At 36.3% G+C, this 18348-nt stretch overlaps 1 protein-coding gene across 9 annotated transcripts in view; it reads right to left on the bottom strand.

Moving 5' to 3' along the window:
- The window catches only part of VPS13B (vacuolar protein sorting 13 homolog B), an 861603-nt gene that overhangs the window by 270673 nt on the left and 572582 nt on the right, over nucleotides 1-18348 (bottom strand). The window contains exon 34 of one of the 9 annotated variants that reach the window (XM_073229886.1): nucleotides 10695-13879. The exons of the other annotated variants lie outside the window; for them this stretch is intronic. Coding sequence (XP_073085987.1) covers nucleotides 13844-13879 — 36 coding nt within the window. The 3' untranslated portion in view covers nucleotides 10695-13843. Of the gene's footprint in view, nucleotides 1-10694; nucleotides 13880-18348 lie in introns of those variants that run through there. 9 annotated transcript variants of the gene reach the window in all.

Genomic DNA, 18348 nt, shown 5'->3' with positions numbered 1-18348 from the left:
CAAGAACAGAGCCACAGACCAGTGGAACAGAATAGAGACTCCAGACATTAACCCAAAGAAACATAGATGGCCAATTAATATATGATAAAGGAGTCATGGACATACAATGGGGAAATGACAGTCTCTTCAACAGATGGTGCTGGCAAAACTGGACAGCTACATGTAGGAGAATGAGACTGGATCACTGTCTAACCCCATACACAAAAGTAAATTTGAAATGGATCAAAGACCTGAATGTAAATCATGAAACCATAAAACTCTTAGAAAAAAACATAGGCAAAAATCTCATGGACATAAACATGAATGACTTCTTCATGAACATATCTCCCAGGGCAAGGGAAACAAAAGCAAAAATGAACAAGTGGGACTAAATCAAGCTGAAAAGCTTCTGTACAGCAAAGGACACCATCAATAGAACAAAAGGTATCCTACAGTATGGGAGAATATATTCATAAATGACAGATCCAATAAAGGATTGACATCCAAAATATATAAAGAGCTGACATGCCTCAACAAACAAAAAGCAAATAATCCAATTAAAAAATGGGCAGAGGATCTGAATAGACAGTTCTCTAAAGAAGAAATCCAGATAGCCAACAGGCACATGAAAAGATACTCCACATCGCTAACCATCAGAGAAATACAAATTAAAACCACAATGAGATATCACCTCACACCAGTAAGGATCGCCATCATCAAAAAGACAAACAACAACAAATGCTGGTGAGGTTGTGGAGAAAGGGGAACCCACCTACACTGCTGGTGGGAATGTAAATTAGTTCAACCATTGTGGAAAGCAGGATAGAGGTTCCTCAGAATGCTCAAAATAGAAATACCATTTGACCCAGGAATTCCACTTCTAGGAATTTACCCTAAGAATGCTGCACTCCAGTTTGAAAAAGACAGATGCACCCTTATGTTTATTGCTGCACTGTTTACAATAGCCAAGATATGGAAGCAACCAAATGTCCATCAGTAGATGAATGGATAAAGAAGATGTGGTACATATACACAATGGAATATTACTCAGCCATAAGAAAAAAATAGATCCTACCATTTGCAACAACATGGATGGAGGTAGAGGGTATTATGCTCAGTGAAATAAGCCAGGCGGAGTAAGACAAGTACCAAATGATTTCTCTCATATGTGGAGTATAAGAACAAAGGAAAACTGAAGGAACAAAACAGCAGCAGAATCACAGAACCCAAGAATGGATTAACAGTTACCAAAGGGAAAGGGACTGGGGAGGATGTGTGGGAAGGGAGGGATAAGGGCGGGAAAAAAGAAAGAGGGCATTACAATTAGCATGTATAGTGTGTGGGGGGCATGGGGAGGGCTGTGCAACACAGAGAAGACAAGTAGTGATTTTACGGCATCTTACTATGCAAATGGACAGTGACTGTGAAGGGGTATGTGTGGGGTCTTGGTGAAGGGGGGAGCCTAGTAAACATAATGTTCTTCATGTAATTGTAGATTAATGATACCAAAATAAAAAATAAAAAAAAGAATATCATTATCTCTTCATCATATTGTCCATTTGTTTACATACAAGATTCCAGGTTTTCCTCATATGCTAGGTTGGTTTGTAGGTTAGAGAAGATTGCTTCTTGCCTCAGAACACCTAGACCCTCCATTTTTCATTCGGCTGGTATAATGATTTGTAATTTGTAATCTGGGTGTTAATGTATTCATCAGTAAACAGCTCATTAATTAAATAATATCTCAAGGTGTTCCAGTTGTAAGATTTTAATAGTTTAAGAATAACAATACTGACAGGATGGTTTTAATAATTACATTTTCTAAGGAAATTTTCTCAAAAGCAGATTGTGATTGATGGTGCCTCTGTGATTCCATGCAGCACTGAATGCATGAGCTAATGTGTCTGTTTATGAAATATCATTTTTGAACGACTGGAATAAGTTAAATGGCATTCAGTTACTCAAACTAAAATACCTGGTAATCTTTTTTGATTCATCTCTGTCCACCAAATCTCAGATATTTAAAGTATCACCAATTCCTTGAAAATCTTTTCTGTTATTTTTGCTTCTCTTTTCTTGCTCCCTTTAGTCTAGTCATGGCCCTTATAATTCTGAATAAACACCAGCAACAATAAAGACAGCAGCTAACAATGATGTAATGTTTACTATGGGAACCACCTGAAGTGCTAAACATTATTTTATTTCATCCTCACAACTCTAGACAATAAATAGTAGAATTATGTTGCAGTTTATAGATGAGAAAATTTAGGCACATATATAGATGAGAATATTTTGAAATGTGCTAGTAAATTAGAGGACCAGAATCCAAGGCCAGGTAGCCTGACTCCAAGGGTTGGGCTCTTCACAATAACTAGTACTGCTTCCTAACAGAGACTAGAGTTGCCTTCTAACTGGGTCTTCTTGTTTGTAGTTACTCCTCAAATGTACCCTGGGCACAGTGAACTTTAGAAAACACACATTCCTATGTGCCTCTCCATTTCTTCCATCATATGATTCTCAGAATGAAGTCCAACCTTTTAACATTATAGTAACAGCCCCTTCTACTCTAAAGTCTGCTTTTTCTCTAGCCTATCTCTCCCGTCCCATTGATCACATTGCTCAAAAATGTTCAGATCCATCTAGCATTCTTACATATTCTTGTTCAGAATGTTCTCCCTTCTTATAATACCATTCCCCAAATTTTCTGCTGGAGAAATGCCTATTTATCTTTCAAAGTTTACCCTACATGTTATCTCTTCTTACAAATTGCTGCCTGATATGTCCTCAACCACTGTAGGTAGAACTGATTACTTCCTTCTCTGTGCTCCTCATCCCTTTTTAATGTATCTGTTACTCACTGTTGTGTTAATTACTAAATTCTCCAACTTGCTAGTACACTCCTTTATTATCTGGCACTGTAAATGTACAATAAACATTTGTTGAATAAAATACATGTCCAGAGACTGGCTCTCAGCATCCCAAGATATAGGTTCTTCCTCTTCCCCCCACCCAAAAGTAGAAAAGTCCAAATTAGCTTTTAGATAAAATGAAGTAAAAGAACACAGCAGTCTAAATTTGACTGATGATAAGAATTAACACGGACACTTAATAAGTACTGATTCCTGGGGCCTTCTCCAGGTTTACTGAATCAGAATCTATAGAGATTTTTACCCATTTTTCATAAGCACCCTTGGTGATTATCATCGAATTTAAACACCCATTTACACATATGGATATATACTACATATAAGATAATATATATTAACATCAAATACAAAACAAGAAAAATAAAAATTGAAAAGTTGGACCTTCAGAATGAATCAGAATGATAATATTCCAAAATTAATCACTAATTCTAGAGTTGAAAGAGGCTTACTTTAACTTATCATAACTCCTTTGCCCTAACTCTCATTTTATACAATGAGAAACTATATCCCACAGTGGTATCTTGACCAAGATTCTATCATTAGTGACAATACAAATTTTACAGCAATTTCTCTGATGCCTATGTTCAGATTATTTCCATAATATCACAGTGTGTAAGTTGTAATTTATACTTTTGGAAAAATCCAAAATAAATTTAGGAAATTAATCAATCATAAACTGCTGAAACATATTTAAATATACAGTTGCCCTTATCAAACTTTTTAAAAACTTGTAAATTAATCAATAGTAGTAAATCTCAGCAGTGGTCACTACTGCAATATTTGTGGGCCATTCACTAGAGCCAAGCCTAAATATTTCTTTTTTCTAACTGCTTAATTTCATCTAGGCCTCACAATAAGATTAAGAATGAAGGAATATTACCTCAAATTTACAGATGAGGCTCAGATAAATCAGTTTCAAAGATACTAAGTGGTTGTACTAGGATTATAACCCAGGTTTTCTAATCATTCTTTCTTTTTGCACTATGTTGTATTACTTTATTTAGAAGATGACTGGTAATATAACTACATGACTAATTATTGCATTATAAAAAAGGCAAATTTTAATATGAAAAAATCCTGACACTGATTTTGGCAAGCAAAAATTTTAAAATGAAACTTAGTAGAGGCATCTCCTTTTTTTTGCTAGATTATCACTTTCATATGAGACACAATAAAATAAATTTACATTTAATCCAAATAATGAAAGCGTAAAGTTCTCTTTTAAATAATAAAATAATGTAGAGCTATTTTTAAATGATCGAAATAAAGAACAAATCCCCTTACAACATTCAGGTTAAAATCACTCTACCCATGAGACATCCTTGTTGTGTTTAAACAATCTTATTAAAGAATGATAATTTAAAGTAAAAGATTTTTCATGGAGTTATTTTTCTTGATTGAAATTTCATTATCCTACGCAGACTACAAGTAATCTCTAAATGTACATCTCGGTAATCCCTTGAATTTGTCATTTAATTTCTTGTTTCTTTAATTGAGGAGGAGTGGAAATAAAGTAAATAATAAGAGGCTCTTATATAGATAAAGACAAATCCACTATTTTCTTGGGCATTTTTTCCAGGATAGAAAATGGTTTGCTCAGTGTATATACCTTATTGATAAAATGCCAACATGTCAAAATTAACTGTATTTACTTAGCTTTACATTTACATAACTTATCATTCAGGTCCTGAGGTCCTGAGGTGCTACTGATACCTAGGATACTCATCCACCAAACAGTATGAAGGCATGAAAACATTGCCACCTTTGGTTTATGTTACAGGCTACTACCTGGCCCACGTTAACAAAACATATTAAATATCTGGTACATTAAAGGAATGATGGTGTCAACAGCTTGATAGATGGAGTGAAATAAGGATGCTGCTTCTGTCAGCATTTTCAGTTTTGTTGGATTAAGCAGGGGTTAGATGAATTGAAAGACAGGCAAATAAGAATGTAAATAAGTAAACAAATAACAGCTATTGCTTTAATTGCCTCCCAAAACTTCCAGTCTAGTGAGATGAAAACATGAATTTATCACCAATACTGGCCTGGCACTATGCAAGCCACCATCAATGGTGAGATAAATAACATAATGTTTATTCTCAAAGAATTCAAAATAGGGTCGACCTTCAGAAACACCTATAAGGTATAACATACAGTACTATACATTTTTGGGACAAAGATGAGTCAGACTTTGAGCCTGTTTTCAAAAAAAGTTGCAGGGTAGTAAATATCTTCTTCACTAAAAATAATTGTACACAGGTATAAAGAGGAAAGAGATTTAAGAGGTTTAAGAGGTAAATATTAAAAAACATATAAAGGTGGTTCAGGTAGAAACTGGAGGGATCTAAGAATATAAGTGATATTTAAACTTGGCCTTGAAGTCTAGCTAACATGACAACCACAGAGCTAGGAGAAGAGATAGAAAATTCCAAATAAGTAGCAGGACAGAGGAATGATGACAGGAAAATAGAGAGAATATTTAGGGAGCAGGAGATAGAACAAGGTGACTACTCTCATTTGAGGGAGACCTTGTGTTGAGACCGTGACACTCAGGGAATGACCTGAAACATCCCTGGCCCCAACACTCTAAATGCAGGTTGTGGATCCTCAGTAACTCTGACAACCTAAGGTATTTCCAGACAACTCTATCCACTCTCCTGCCCTTCCACTCCCAGCCTCCAACATGAGAACTACCCAGGTTTCTGTGTAGGAAACATAGTCAGAGACGTAAGTAGGAGCCTTCAGTATCAGGCTGAACTCTTCTTTAATTCAGTAGGCAAAGGAAGAACATTGCAGGTTTTTGAACAAAGGAGTTATATGACCTTGAATAAACTTCAGGATAATTACTCTAGGCTACAATGTATAATGAATATATTGGACTGGCTTAACATGAGAGAGCAGGCAGAACAGTTAGAAAGATGCTTAGTGTTGCTGCAGAGTAAGGGCTTAATGGCCAGTAATGCAGTAAGTCAGTGAGAGCCACTTCACTTTGTTATCATCATTGCCATAGACATTATCACTTATTGAGCACTTCTAGGTACCAGAAATTTCACTAAGCACTTTACTTCATTTATCCTCACAAGCTGCCAGAACTATTTATGGCCCTCAAAAAGTTATGGAAAGCTAAGAGCTGCTACTCTTACTTCCACTTTACAGCTGTGGAAATTGAAGTTTAAAAATGTTAAGAATCGAGGAGGAAAAAAGAGGGCAGCATGAGAAGTAAGGCAGAAATCTCCTCCCAAAACCAAATATAATACAAGAATATGGCAAACACAACTATTTCTAAAAGAGTGACCAGAAATAAGATTGCACCAGCCAGTCTACATCTATGAAAAGAGAACATCTCACAGAAAAGGGTAAAGCAGTAAAACTGTGACGTGGCAGGACCAGAGCACTCCCCACACCCCAGCTCACCAGCGGGAGGAAGAGAATCAGAGTGAGGAAGGAGTAGAAGCCCAGGACTGCTAAATACCCAGTGCTAGAAATCTACTCTGGGATCACAAACCCACATTGCATGGTGCTATGGAGATTAGCACTTAGGCTGAAAACCTAAGTCAGAGACTAAGGCTGTGAACAAGATCCCACAACCAGCTACCATGGGACAAAAGAAAGGCAGGCACTTTGAAAGACTTCCCAACAGTGAGAGCGGTGCTAAATGGCAAGGATTCAGGAGAAGGAACAGGTGGACAAAATCATCCTAGCACAGTCAGTCCAGCAAGTTGGGAACTTTCAGAAGCTACAGGCGCTCCATCCCCCTGGCTGGCAATGCAGACCCAAGACCCCAAACTGCAATAAGTAGCCTGCCACTTCTTCCTCCAACACTGGTACCTGCACACAAACCTACTGACCCTGCAATGGCTCCAGACCAACCATAGAGAAGCCCCACCTACAGCAACTACATGGCTTAATGGAGAGGCGGTCCCTGTGCATGGCCCTGACAGCAGAGGCAGGCACTGCAGCCAAGAAGAAGGAAAACACTCTGTCCTCCCAGCACCAATCACCTGTGAACTCCACCATAGCTCCAAGCCAGCCAGAGGGCAGCCCCGCCCATGACAGCATTGGGACTTAATGCAGAAGCTGCTCCCTGTATGGCTTACTGGCCCTGGACAGCGGAGGCAGGCACTGCACCCAGAAGTAGGAAAGGGCACACTCTTTAGGGTAGGCACCAGCACAGCCTGCCTGAAACCACTGCCATCATTCCAGGTACTGGGAAGCTCTGAAGAGTAGAGCTTCTGGGCACTAGAGGGCACTGACTACACAAACTTAATATTTCTCACTATCCAATAGGATTATTAAAAGGCAGAAGAACCTTATTCAATCCAAAATCCCTCAAACACCAGAAAGAGGGATCACAGAGACTGTATTCAACAATCTTCATGTAAAAGAATTCAAAATGAAAGTCACAAGCATGCTAATGGAGCTAAAGAAAAATATTCAAGAGCTAAGGGATGAATTTAGGAGGGAGACAGTGACTTAAAAAATACAGTAGCTGAAATGAAACATACAATGGAGGGACTTAAAAACAGATTAGATGAGGTAGAGGAAAAAGTAAATAGAATAGAAATTAGAGAAGAGGAATACAAAGAAGAGGAGGAACAGACAGAAAAAAGGATTTCTAGGAACGAAGAATATTAGAGAACTGCGTGACAATCCAAATGGAACAATATTTGCATTATAGGGATACCAGAAGACAGAGAAAAAGAGAAAGATAGTGTCTTTGAAGAAATAATTGCTGAAAATTCCCCCAATCTTGGGAAGGAAATAGTCCCTCAGGCTGTGGAAGTGCACAAGGGACCCAAGGAAGACAACAGCAAGACATACAATAATTAAAATGGCAAAGATCAAGGATAAGGACAGAGTATTAAAAGCAGCCAGCAGAGAAAAAAGATCACCTATAAAGGAAAACCCATCAGGCTATCATCAGACTTCTCAGCAGAAACCTTACAGGCCAGAAGGGAGTGCCATGATATATTCAATGCAATGAAACAGAAGGGCCTTGACCCAAGAATACTCTACTCAGTAAGATTATTATTTAAATTTGAAGAGGGATTAAACTATTCCCAGATAAGCAAAAGTTGAGGGAAAAATAATCAAATGGGCACCTCCTCAACTCCCTCTTACTAAATTCTTGAATCTAAAATCTGTGACCACCTTCTCTTTCCTCCGTTCTATTGTTATATCAAGTGTCCTTCATCCTACAGTCAATCCCTCTACCTTTCATTTGTGGGATACTATTTTCTCATTATCCTAGAATGTTATGCTATTGATTCTTCTTTCTCATCCCAATATACTTCACCCTCTCTTCTAAGTGAATCCTTCCCAATAACATTTTAACGTGCTTGTCTTTTGTCTTTTTCATATTTAAAAATAAATCCAATAAAGAAATAATAACCCTCTCTTGAACATTTAAAGAACAACAATCGAGTCCAACATTTTTATTTGGAGGCATAAATAAAACACTCAGCTGGTCAAGAGTTCAAGAAGATGTAAAGTGCAGAGAGATCCCACCCGATGGCCTTCATAGTTAGGAATAGTGTATGCTTGGGTACAAACATATAGCAGGAGAGTCATTACTCTCTGTCATCCAATTGAGAACAGCTAGAGAAAGAGGGATCTAGGGCACCTTCTTTCCTTAACACAAGTGCTAAGATGAACCAACTCATGTACTATATTTTTACTCTGGAAGGATGATAATGAGTTAGTTATAACCCACTTTCCTAGTGTTTTCTTCCTTATATACATCCTTTCAAGCCAATGCATAGTTAGCCCATTACTGGTTTTCCCTTTATTCCCTAAATCAATTGCTTCAATTCAGACTCTTGTCATCTGGATCACCAGTGGTCTCCCTACCTCCATCCATCTGTCACTATTCCAGACGTGAATCTGATCATGTCATGCTCTTGTTTTAGATCCTTCAATGCCTTACCATCGCAATACAATAAAAGGTAAATTTTATGTAATAACAATTGAGGCCTTGTATAAACTAGCTTTTGCTTAATTCTCCCTATAAACACACATATCCATACCAGTTAGGCCATGGACCTACCTCTAATAGCTCTTCCAACCAATAAATTTGCAGAATGGAGGGGGGTGGAAACAGCCTGACTTTGACACTTATTAGTTATGTAATCTTGGGCAACTAGGGGAACTATCTTGAGACTCAGTTTCCATATCTGCATAATCCAAAAAACAGCTCCCAACTCAGAGGGTTATTGTGAGGACTAAAGGAATTAAGCCATATGAAACAGTTAGACCATCTGGCATATAGTGAGTACTCCGTAACTGTTATAGATTCTGGGTAGCTACCTCAGGAAGAGACACACTGACATTAATGGAAATTACTCTTGCTAGAGGACTTCTGTGTCTTCCAAAGCTGTGTTACTGGCCAAACATTTTTTTAAAGCTAGGTTTACCTGTTAATTTGTAAGTAATAAAATTCATTCTTTAAAAATGTATAGTTGGGTGGGCTTTAACAAATGTATATAGTTGTGGAACTAATGCCACAATCAAGATATAGAATACTTCCATCTCTCCAGTGCACCTTTGTATATTCCAAAAGTGCATTACTCATGGGCCAATTTTTAGGAGGAAAAAAACCCAAAAAGGTGGGAAACCATCTATGGCATATTTACAGAAGTCCAGGAAATCTTAAAAAGGAGGAAAATTACTGGGTTTAGGCTTTGGTGTTTATTTTATATCTCTATACTCTGTGAGAGGGTTTTTAGTCATTTGCTGCAGAAAACCTCTGACGAAGAGCCAAAGTTCTAGAAATAAGCAATTTCAAAATGTATGAAACCTTAGATGAAAATTATATACATTCCCATGGCTCTGATGTTAATATTTTTAAAAAGTTGATTTTTTTATGTAATAGTAACTGAAAAGCCAAGAAGTTTGCCTATTAGAAAAGTACAAACTGTCAGATAGCGAACCAAGCAAACCATGGTCCCTCAGTTATTTTGAACAGCCAGCTCATTTATCATATTTTTACTAAGAATAGATGATAATGAATTAGTTATAAACTATTTTCATAGAGCTTTCCTTCTTTTATACAAGAATTTTTGTAGGTCATGAGGAATTTGATATTAAAAGATAGCACTGGAAATTTGAACAAAATATGTGAGAAAGGAACAGTTATTGAAGAGAGAGATTTCAAGGACAGAGAAAAGACTTATAACTTAGCACAGATAGGGAGAAATGTAAACACAGAAGAACAGATGCGGAAACTGAAGGAACAAAATGGCAGCAGACTCAGAGACTCCAAGTATGAACCAGTGGTTACCAAAGGGGAGGGGTGTGGGAGGGCGGGTGGGAAGGGAGGGAGAAGGGGACTGAGGGGTATTATGTTTAATACACATGGTGTGGGGATCACGGGGAGAACAGTGTAGCACAGAGAAGGGACATGGTGGATCTGTGGCATCTTGCTGCACTGATGGACAGTGACTGCATTGGGGTATGGGTGGGGACTTGATAATATGGGTAAATGTAGTAACCACATTGTTTTTTCAAGTGAAACCTTCATGAGAGTGTATATCAATCATACCTTAATAAAAAATTATAAAAAAAAGAACAGATGCAGAAGGCCTGGGAGAACAGATGAGAGCGGACAGGAGCTGACTGAAGGCGAAGACAGTGCTGGAGCAGAGGGGGCTTTCCCTGTTCTGACCTGCTTGACTGTAACATTATTTCTTTAAATGCAACTTCATTATGCTTCACAGACAGTTGGATATAGTGCTTTCTGTAGTTCTTTATTCTTTTGATAGTTGTAGAAAAGCCAAATACAATAAATAACAGCAAAAATCCTGGGGAAATAGAAACTTTACTTTGGTGGAAGTATCTATTATGTCAGAAATGTTCAAGAAACAGGGACTAAGTATATTTTATGATGGCTAAAGTAATTTTTTTATGAATGAGATTTTTCTTGAAAACCATGATTTTCAGCTGTCAAAGACAGTGTAAATCAACACGTACCAAGCATTCATGGCACAGGTTACCAAGTGAGGCATTATACTGGAGACTGAAAGGGCAGCAGAGCTAAGGAAGTGCCTAAAACCAAGTGGTTAAGTGGAGGAGGAGGAGGGAGAGAAGGAAAAGGAAAAAATGGGCAATTAGTGTTACAAGATATCTACATTCTTCTTGAGGATATGCAGTGTGCAGATCGAAGAATCCCCACCTTCAGATCCCCAATGATGTCATTCTTTTATTTTTGTCCCTAAAAATATGGTTTTTATTCTGCTACAAAAGTTTTATTTACTCTAAAACATTTATTTGAAAATGAGCATGTGTTACTCCTTATATACACTACCTATGTAATAGGCTTAATAAGATAATTACTTGCTAATCAGGAATAACAGAATAATTACTGCAGCTAAATGAACATAACTGATGGCAATCTTAGCCCTCTTATTCTTCTATTATTCGATTTTAAAAGTGCACTTTTTTTTTTAAAGAAGAACTGTACCTTCTGGAAACAATGGGTGATATTACATGCTACAGGTATTTCAAATCCTAAGTGAAATTACTTGATGGTATCTAATATATTCTACTATAATAGAGGAAAATGTATCTCTGATATTTATGTTTGAACATCATGCATTATACTATCAACATGTGTGTTCAACTGAGAGGTTCAGCCTAAAATGGATCTGAGTTTCAAAGCACACCTGTTTGAGTCACTCTCTAGTTAACTAATTTCAGCTCCTCCCTATTGCCTACTTAAACATTTTGGCCTGGTTTTCAAAGCCATCCCTGATTATGTACCCAACCTGTCTTGGTCAAACATACAGTTAAACATCAATTTCTTCCAATTCTTTTCAAGTGTATGTTGTATACATTTTATCTTTTCTATGAACAGAAATAACAATTCCTATGATTTAAGGAATCCATTTTTTAATCCATACTGCAAGCATTCATTCAGCATCAAATTCTCATGTGTGCTCAGCACTTTCCTTGGACTTTATCATCTCCATCTAAGAATATTGCCAACAGTGTCTTTAACAGTGAGGATTGTGTTTGGCCTTAGGTAACAGAAAGTCAAATACAAGTGACTTAACAATTTATTTTTCTTTTCCTCACATAACCTAAAGTGCAGGGCTGGTCACAGTGGCTCCATAATGTCACTCATGTCTCAGGATTGTTTTATCAATCCACTTAGTGTGTGGTTCCTTTCCTTACGTTTGGTCACAAGTGGCCAATCATTTTCATCACCATTATTCCAAAAAGGAGGAAAAGGAAGAACATAAAGAAGTTCCCAAAAATTTGTAGAACACTTTTATCTCATTGAAGGAAACTGTGTTCAAGAGTCAGATGATGTCAAAGACTTTCTCTCTCAACCTTTCAGGTTTGAGTTAGACCCTTTTTTGGGATAGAGATAGTGGTGAAGGAAGAGAGAGGGGGCATGACCAAAGTAAGCTCCAGGCTGGTAACATCTGAACTAAATGATCTGCAGAAAAGTTTATTCTTCTCAGTATTTTCCTACCTGGACAAATAACTGGGTCTAGGGGATGAAGTATAATGATTGGTCAGGCCTGCGTGTCAGTCTACCTTTTTTTGATGGGAACTATTGATGGGAATCCCCATTAAAACCACATAGAATAGGAGAACGATGTTTGGCCAAAGGAAGGGGAGTTCTGCTATCAGATGAAGAAGAGGAGGAACACTGGGAACAACAGTATTTATCTCACAGCAGCGCTGCACAATTGGCAAGCCAATATTATTTCTGCCATATTATATAGTATAGGACTTTGGTCTCTAACTGAGGATATGTTCAAAGTACTGAAGAGATCCAAAGCTGCTTTCTGAGGAATATTCTAGTTTTGGCTACCAAGTAACTCTGAAATCTCTGTGGCTGAGAATGTCAGTTGTACCCCAATGTTGATTATCCACTTCTTTCATAGTGAATGATTTTAGCAGGGTGCATGGCCATGTATTAGAAAGACTACATTTCTCAGCCTCCCTTGCAGCTAGGTGTTACCAGATGACTAACTTTGAGCTGATGAAAAGTAAACATAACTGATGTATACAACTAGTGTGTGTGTATGTATGTATATCTCTAGATTCCATTATGTATGTATATCTCTAGATTCAATTATCCCTCGCTAAATATACAAGCACTAGAACATAAAAACAGAAACTTTTATCTCTTTTGTTTAATGCTGCCACTTTAAATCCATAATAGTATTTAATCCCTTCCTAGGGGTCAATATTTAGTGAGCAAATAAATAGGTCACTCCTCTCTGCCCATTCAATTTCAATGTCTCCATGAAACTAGATCTCTGACCACCTAGCCTAAAGTTTTCTCTTCTTTCTATTCTGAATTGTTTTTATAGTACTAATTCCCAGAGAGCATATTTAATACTTTTCATTTACTGCTCAGGCTTCTTAGTTATAAGTTCATTTGTCATTGTTTTGTTTCTCAACTAGATTATAATATCCTAGAAAGCAGGGATCAGAGTGTATTTATTTTTCATATCTCAGTCAGTCTGTAGCCAGTGTTTCTGGTTTATAGTAAACCCTCATTGATTTATATTGCAAAATAAGACTAGAATAGACAGTTCAACAGTACCTTAGGAAAACAATGTATTTACTGGATTTCTGGTCAAGAAATCTATACAGGAAAAACATCCACAGGAAAATAAAATTTTATTGTTTTTTGACATTAAGCATCTACTTTGAGGCAACTATGATGTGTTTCTAAGCATAAGCTTGATTATTGAAAGCAAACTCTGCTATACTTAACATTTGCAAAGCCTAAATAAAACTGAGACAGATGTGACAGATCATTCAATGTACCTGAGAAGTCCTTCCTTGGAGAGAATATGCAGTAAAATACTTAATATTTTTTCCAGGTCTAGATTTTAAGAAAGTCAGAGTGTATCCTCACTGATCTCTTATCCATTTAAGGCTCTGCTGAATCCATATTTTATTGGAGGCTGTGTTTATTGCCTGGCCACAAGAAGTTGATCCAGGTGCCTCTGAAGAGAAACAAATACTCAGCATAGCAGTATCAATGGAAAGTCACAACATACACTTCATCCGAAATTCCCTCCTCCTTTTCTAAATACAGAAATATGTAACTCTGATACAGCCTTTCCATCCCTACCTCAAGATAGAAAGCATCAAGACAGACCAGAATGGTGACATCTGCTCCCATACCAGTCTCAGTTCCTACTTTCAAACCCTACCTCTACTCATATGTGTTCCACAGCATACTTTGCCTCTTTTTCCCTCGTCTTGTTTAAAGTCCTACTCCAAAAAACATCTGCTACTATACCACCACTCCCAGTCCCTTCCCCTCTTCTTTACTCTTAAGTTCCTACTTCCAATTACCCCTAGCAATTCTCAGGTTGGTCAAGTATGGGTTGCAAGAATTTTTCACCAATGACTAAAAACAAGAATTTCCATTCCTAAAATGAAGCACATCTCCAAAACAAATTATTTTCAAGATAAAAGAGTAATAATGGCATCAAAGAAAGCAACCTTCACCACCATTCCATAGGACATATACTCAATCATAGTTCATAGCAAAAGAGCCCAGCATATTACATTCTATTTTACAGCAAACTGTAAAATAGTCCAATAAAACTAATTAGGTTCTTATAACAAACATTTTTACAACAGTTTTCTATACTATTATAATGTTCTATAAGAACTCAAAAATAGTATTTTAGAATGGTGGGATGAAGATACTGGCAATTTTACTAATTCATATTCATAGAAAAACTTTACCTACTTGATACCCTATATTTTCTCCAACACTCTTTACATTAACCTCAAAAATTATTATCTTCTCTCATCTGGCTCTTTTGTGTCAAGTACACAGGAAATTTAGAGAACTACCAGTTCAGAATGGAAAAGGAAGAAAGATTTTAGGAAGAATGGTTCAAAGTAGAAAAACAGAGGTGACATCATTTTGTAAGTTTCAAAGTGTGAAAAATGAGTGGCTGGGCATATGTAGAATCACTGGTGGGAGTTGGGGGTGGAGTTGAGAGGAAGAGTTAAGATTTTTAAGAAAACTGAGCAAATAAAAAATGTGGTAATGATTAACTTCAGGAAAAACAAAAGAGTGAAAGACAGGAAATATAATCACATGATATTACTTCACTGTACAGTGAACAATATATACATAGTCCTTATAATGAAAACAATTTGTACTGATTTAAAAAAATAGTATTGGGAAGATTGAAGAGTAGAAGATATGTGTAAAAGAGATGGAAACTTCATCTACAATATATAACAACTGAACAGGTAATAGTAAAATGAGAAAAATCAAGAGACGGCAGTCTATTCATTTTAGTCAGGAATACGGAGATAAACACCAGAAGAAACCACTTATGAAGTTAAAGTGGCTAAGCAGGATGAGATGCAGTTCTCAGGGGACTGACACTTCGTTTTTAGTTAGCAACAGTTGTTGGTTAAAATTAATATATTATACTGATAAAAATAGCATCATGTTATAAAATACTAACCATTTCAAGTTAACCAGCTGGCTTGGAATCTTACAGATATTATTATTTATCTTTTTACAGATTTCATATAGAATGCTCAGATTTTATTTGCTGAGTTTAAATCACTCTAATACTTTAAAATTCTGTACAAACTTTCATTATGGTGTATATTTTGTGTGATTGCGACTGAAATAAATGATATAAAGGTAGGATTTCTTTCTTTTTTTGAACAATTCCCTACAAGGTCCTTCATGCCAACTGCTTCAGGAAAACTTAGAATGATTTAAGTTTCCTTTTTCTTACCATATAAAAATGGCCTGCATTATTACCCCATAAATAGACTTGCACAAACTAAAATTCTTTGTTTATTCATTTTCCCTTTCAAAAGTTTCCTGACACTTACTGGTACCCGGAACATCTCTCTTATTAATTCTTACTACATGAATATTAACTTTATATTTATAATGACCACTTTTATATAATTAGGCCTTTATGGAACCAATGCCATCTTGCAAGAAAGTGAAGAATCTTCCAAAGGGTAAACCAATCGTGTCAATCACTACAGCCCTGCTAAACACTGAGAAAGAAATCAAGGAAAAATAGTGAAGCTACTCTATTTTTGGAAAAAAGTTAGAATTGGACATTGGATTTGACTACGAAGTAATCTAAAAGGTTGACTCCCATCTCATATAAATGGCAGGAACTAGGATATAAGAAACAACATTCCTGTTCTACTAGGCTACAGAGATACATGTTGTTATAGAGATATGAACTACAGAACGAAATACAGAAGGACATGTACTTTGTACTATGGAGTGCATTTTTAATATTAAATGAATATTACATGTTAATTTTTCTTATGTACTTCCTCAGCCTGTCATAATATCTATAAAGACAACAAGAAAAGGTTAATTTAAAATGGGGAAACTTAACTATTCTGGGAGCCAGCAATAATAGAAGTCCTGGCAAAGGGGACACTGAAAAATCAAGAAGTATAAACACAAGCTGATATCAGTGGCTTTACCTCATCTAGAGCATACTTTTCAGGGCAAAAATGTTTTGAAATGTTTTCTGGAAGAGAATTTGCCTACACCAATCAACTAGTCATCTAATTAACTTAAGTGCTTCTCTTTTATTTATGCATTCAAAATTTCATTATGTGTTGATTTTTCTATATTATTAAGATTGAACATTGATTCCAGCAATAATCATTAGATAGTCCCACTGTTTTCAGTTCTATTTCCAAAGACTTGTCCATCTTTCTTCCCCTATGTTTATAGTGTAAATGTTTCCTCTACTACCAAACTTACTCCATCACATTCTTGAATAATTTTTAAAATGTTTCAAATGAAACCTTGTCAAAAATTGTCTGAAAATATTAACACCATCTAAAGTAAGCAGAAGAAGAAAAAAAGAATTAGGGCAGAAATCAATTAAACTGAAAACAGGAAATCAGTAAAGGATATCAACAAACCCAAAAGCTGATTCCTTAAAAAGATCAGTCACATTAATACGCCTCAAAGCAGATACAACATCAAAAAATGACCAATGAAACAAATAATTGATAAGCTGGACTTCATTAAAATTTAAAACTTCTGCTCTGCACAAGAGTTTATCAAGAGAATTAGAAGAGAGACACCACAAACTTGGAGAAAATATTCACAGAAGGAACAACTGATAAAGGAATGTTATCCAGGATAGACAAGGAACTCTTAAAACTCAAAATTCAGAAAACAAACAACCCAATTAAAAAACGGGCCAAAGACTTTATAGACACCTCATCACAGTAGACACACAGAGGGCAGATAAGCACATGATCAAACGCTCCACATCATGTCGTCAGGGCAATGCAAATAAAGATAACAAATGATACCACTACACACTTATTAGAATGCCCCAAATCTGGACCACTAATAACACCAAATGCTGGCAAGGATGTGGAGCACTGCTGGTGGGAATACAAGCCACTTTGGAAGATTCCTTAGTAGTTTCTTATAAAACTAAACACACTCTTATAATATGATCCAGCAATTTCACCCCTTGATATTTACCCAAAGGATTTGAAAACTCATGTCCACACAAAAACCTGCACATGGATGTTTTTAGCAGCTTTACTCATACTTGCCAAACCTTGGAAGCAACCAAGATGTCCTTCAGTAGGTGAATGGATAAACTATGGTATATCCAGAAAATGGAGTATTATTTAGTACGAAAAAAGAAATGAGCTATCAAACCATGAAAAAACATGGAGGAGTCTTCAAGGCATATTATTATGGGGAAGAAGCCAATCTGAAAGGGCTACATACTGTACTAGTGCAACGATATGACATTCTGGAAAAGGCACAATTATGGAAAAGTTCCATGCTTCCCAGGGGTGGCTGGTGGGGAGAGATCAAAAGGCAGAGCAAAGAGGACTTTTAGGGCAGTGAAAATATGTCATATGATATTACAATGATCAATACGTGTCATTATAGATTTGTCTAAACTCATAGAATGTACAAAGAAGTGAACTCTAAGTTAAACTATGGAATTTGGGTGACTATAATGTGTCAATGTAGGCTTATCCTTGGTAAAAAAAATGTATCATTCTGATGAGCAATGTTGATAATAAGTGAGGTTATGCATGTGTGGGGGCAGGAATATACAGAAAATCTCTGTACCTGCCTCTAAATTTTGCTCTAAACCTAAACTGCTACAAAAAAAGTCTTTAAAAATACTAACACCCTCAAAAACTTGTAATATATTAAATATATATGATGTCTTATTATTGAAATATGCCACATAAATATTGCCATGAATATCAGGTCAGATTTTTTGCTCTGCTTATTTCTGTGCCATGTACTTATGTTCTTATGGTGGGCGCAGAAGAGATATGATGTTAAATGGCCTATAATTCACAGGGTTCTTTCTAGAATCCTGACCAATACGATTTCCATTATTAATGTATTTTTCTGAAATAGTAATTATTCATAATGTCAGGATATACATTTTTAACA

This window comes from Manis javanica, chromosome 2, assembly GCF_040802235.1.
Source record: "Manis javanica isolate MJ-LG chromosome 2, MJ_LKY, whole genome shotgun sequence".
Taxonomy (NCBI): domain Eukaryota; kingdom Metazoa; phylum Chordata; class Mammalia; order Pholidota; family Manidae; genus Manis; species Manis javanica.
This window is presented reverse-complemented; position numbering and strand designations above follow the sequence as displayed.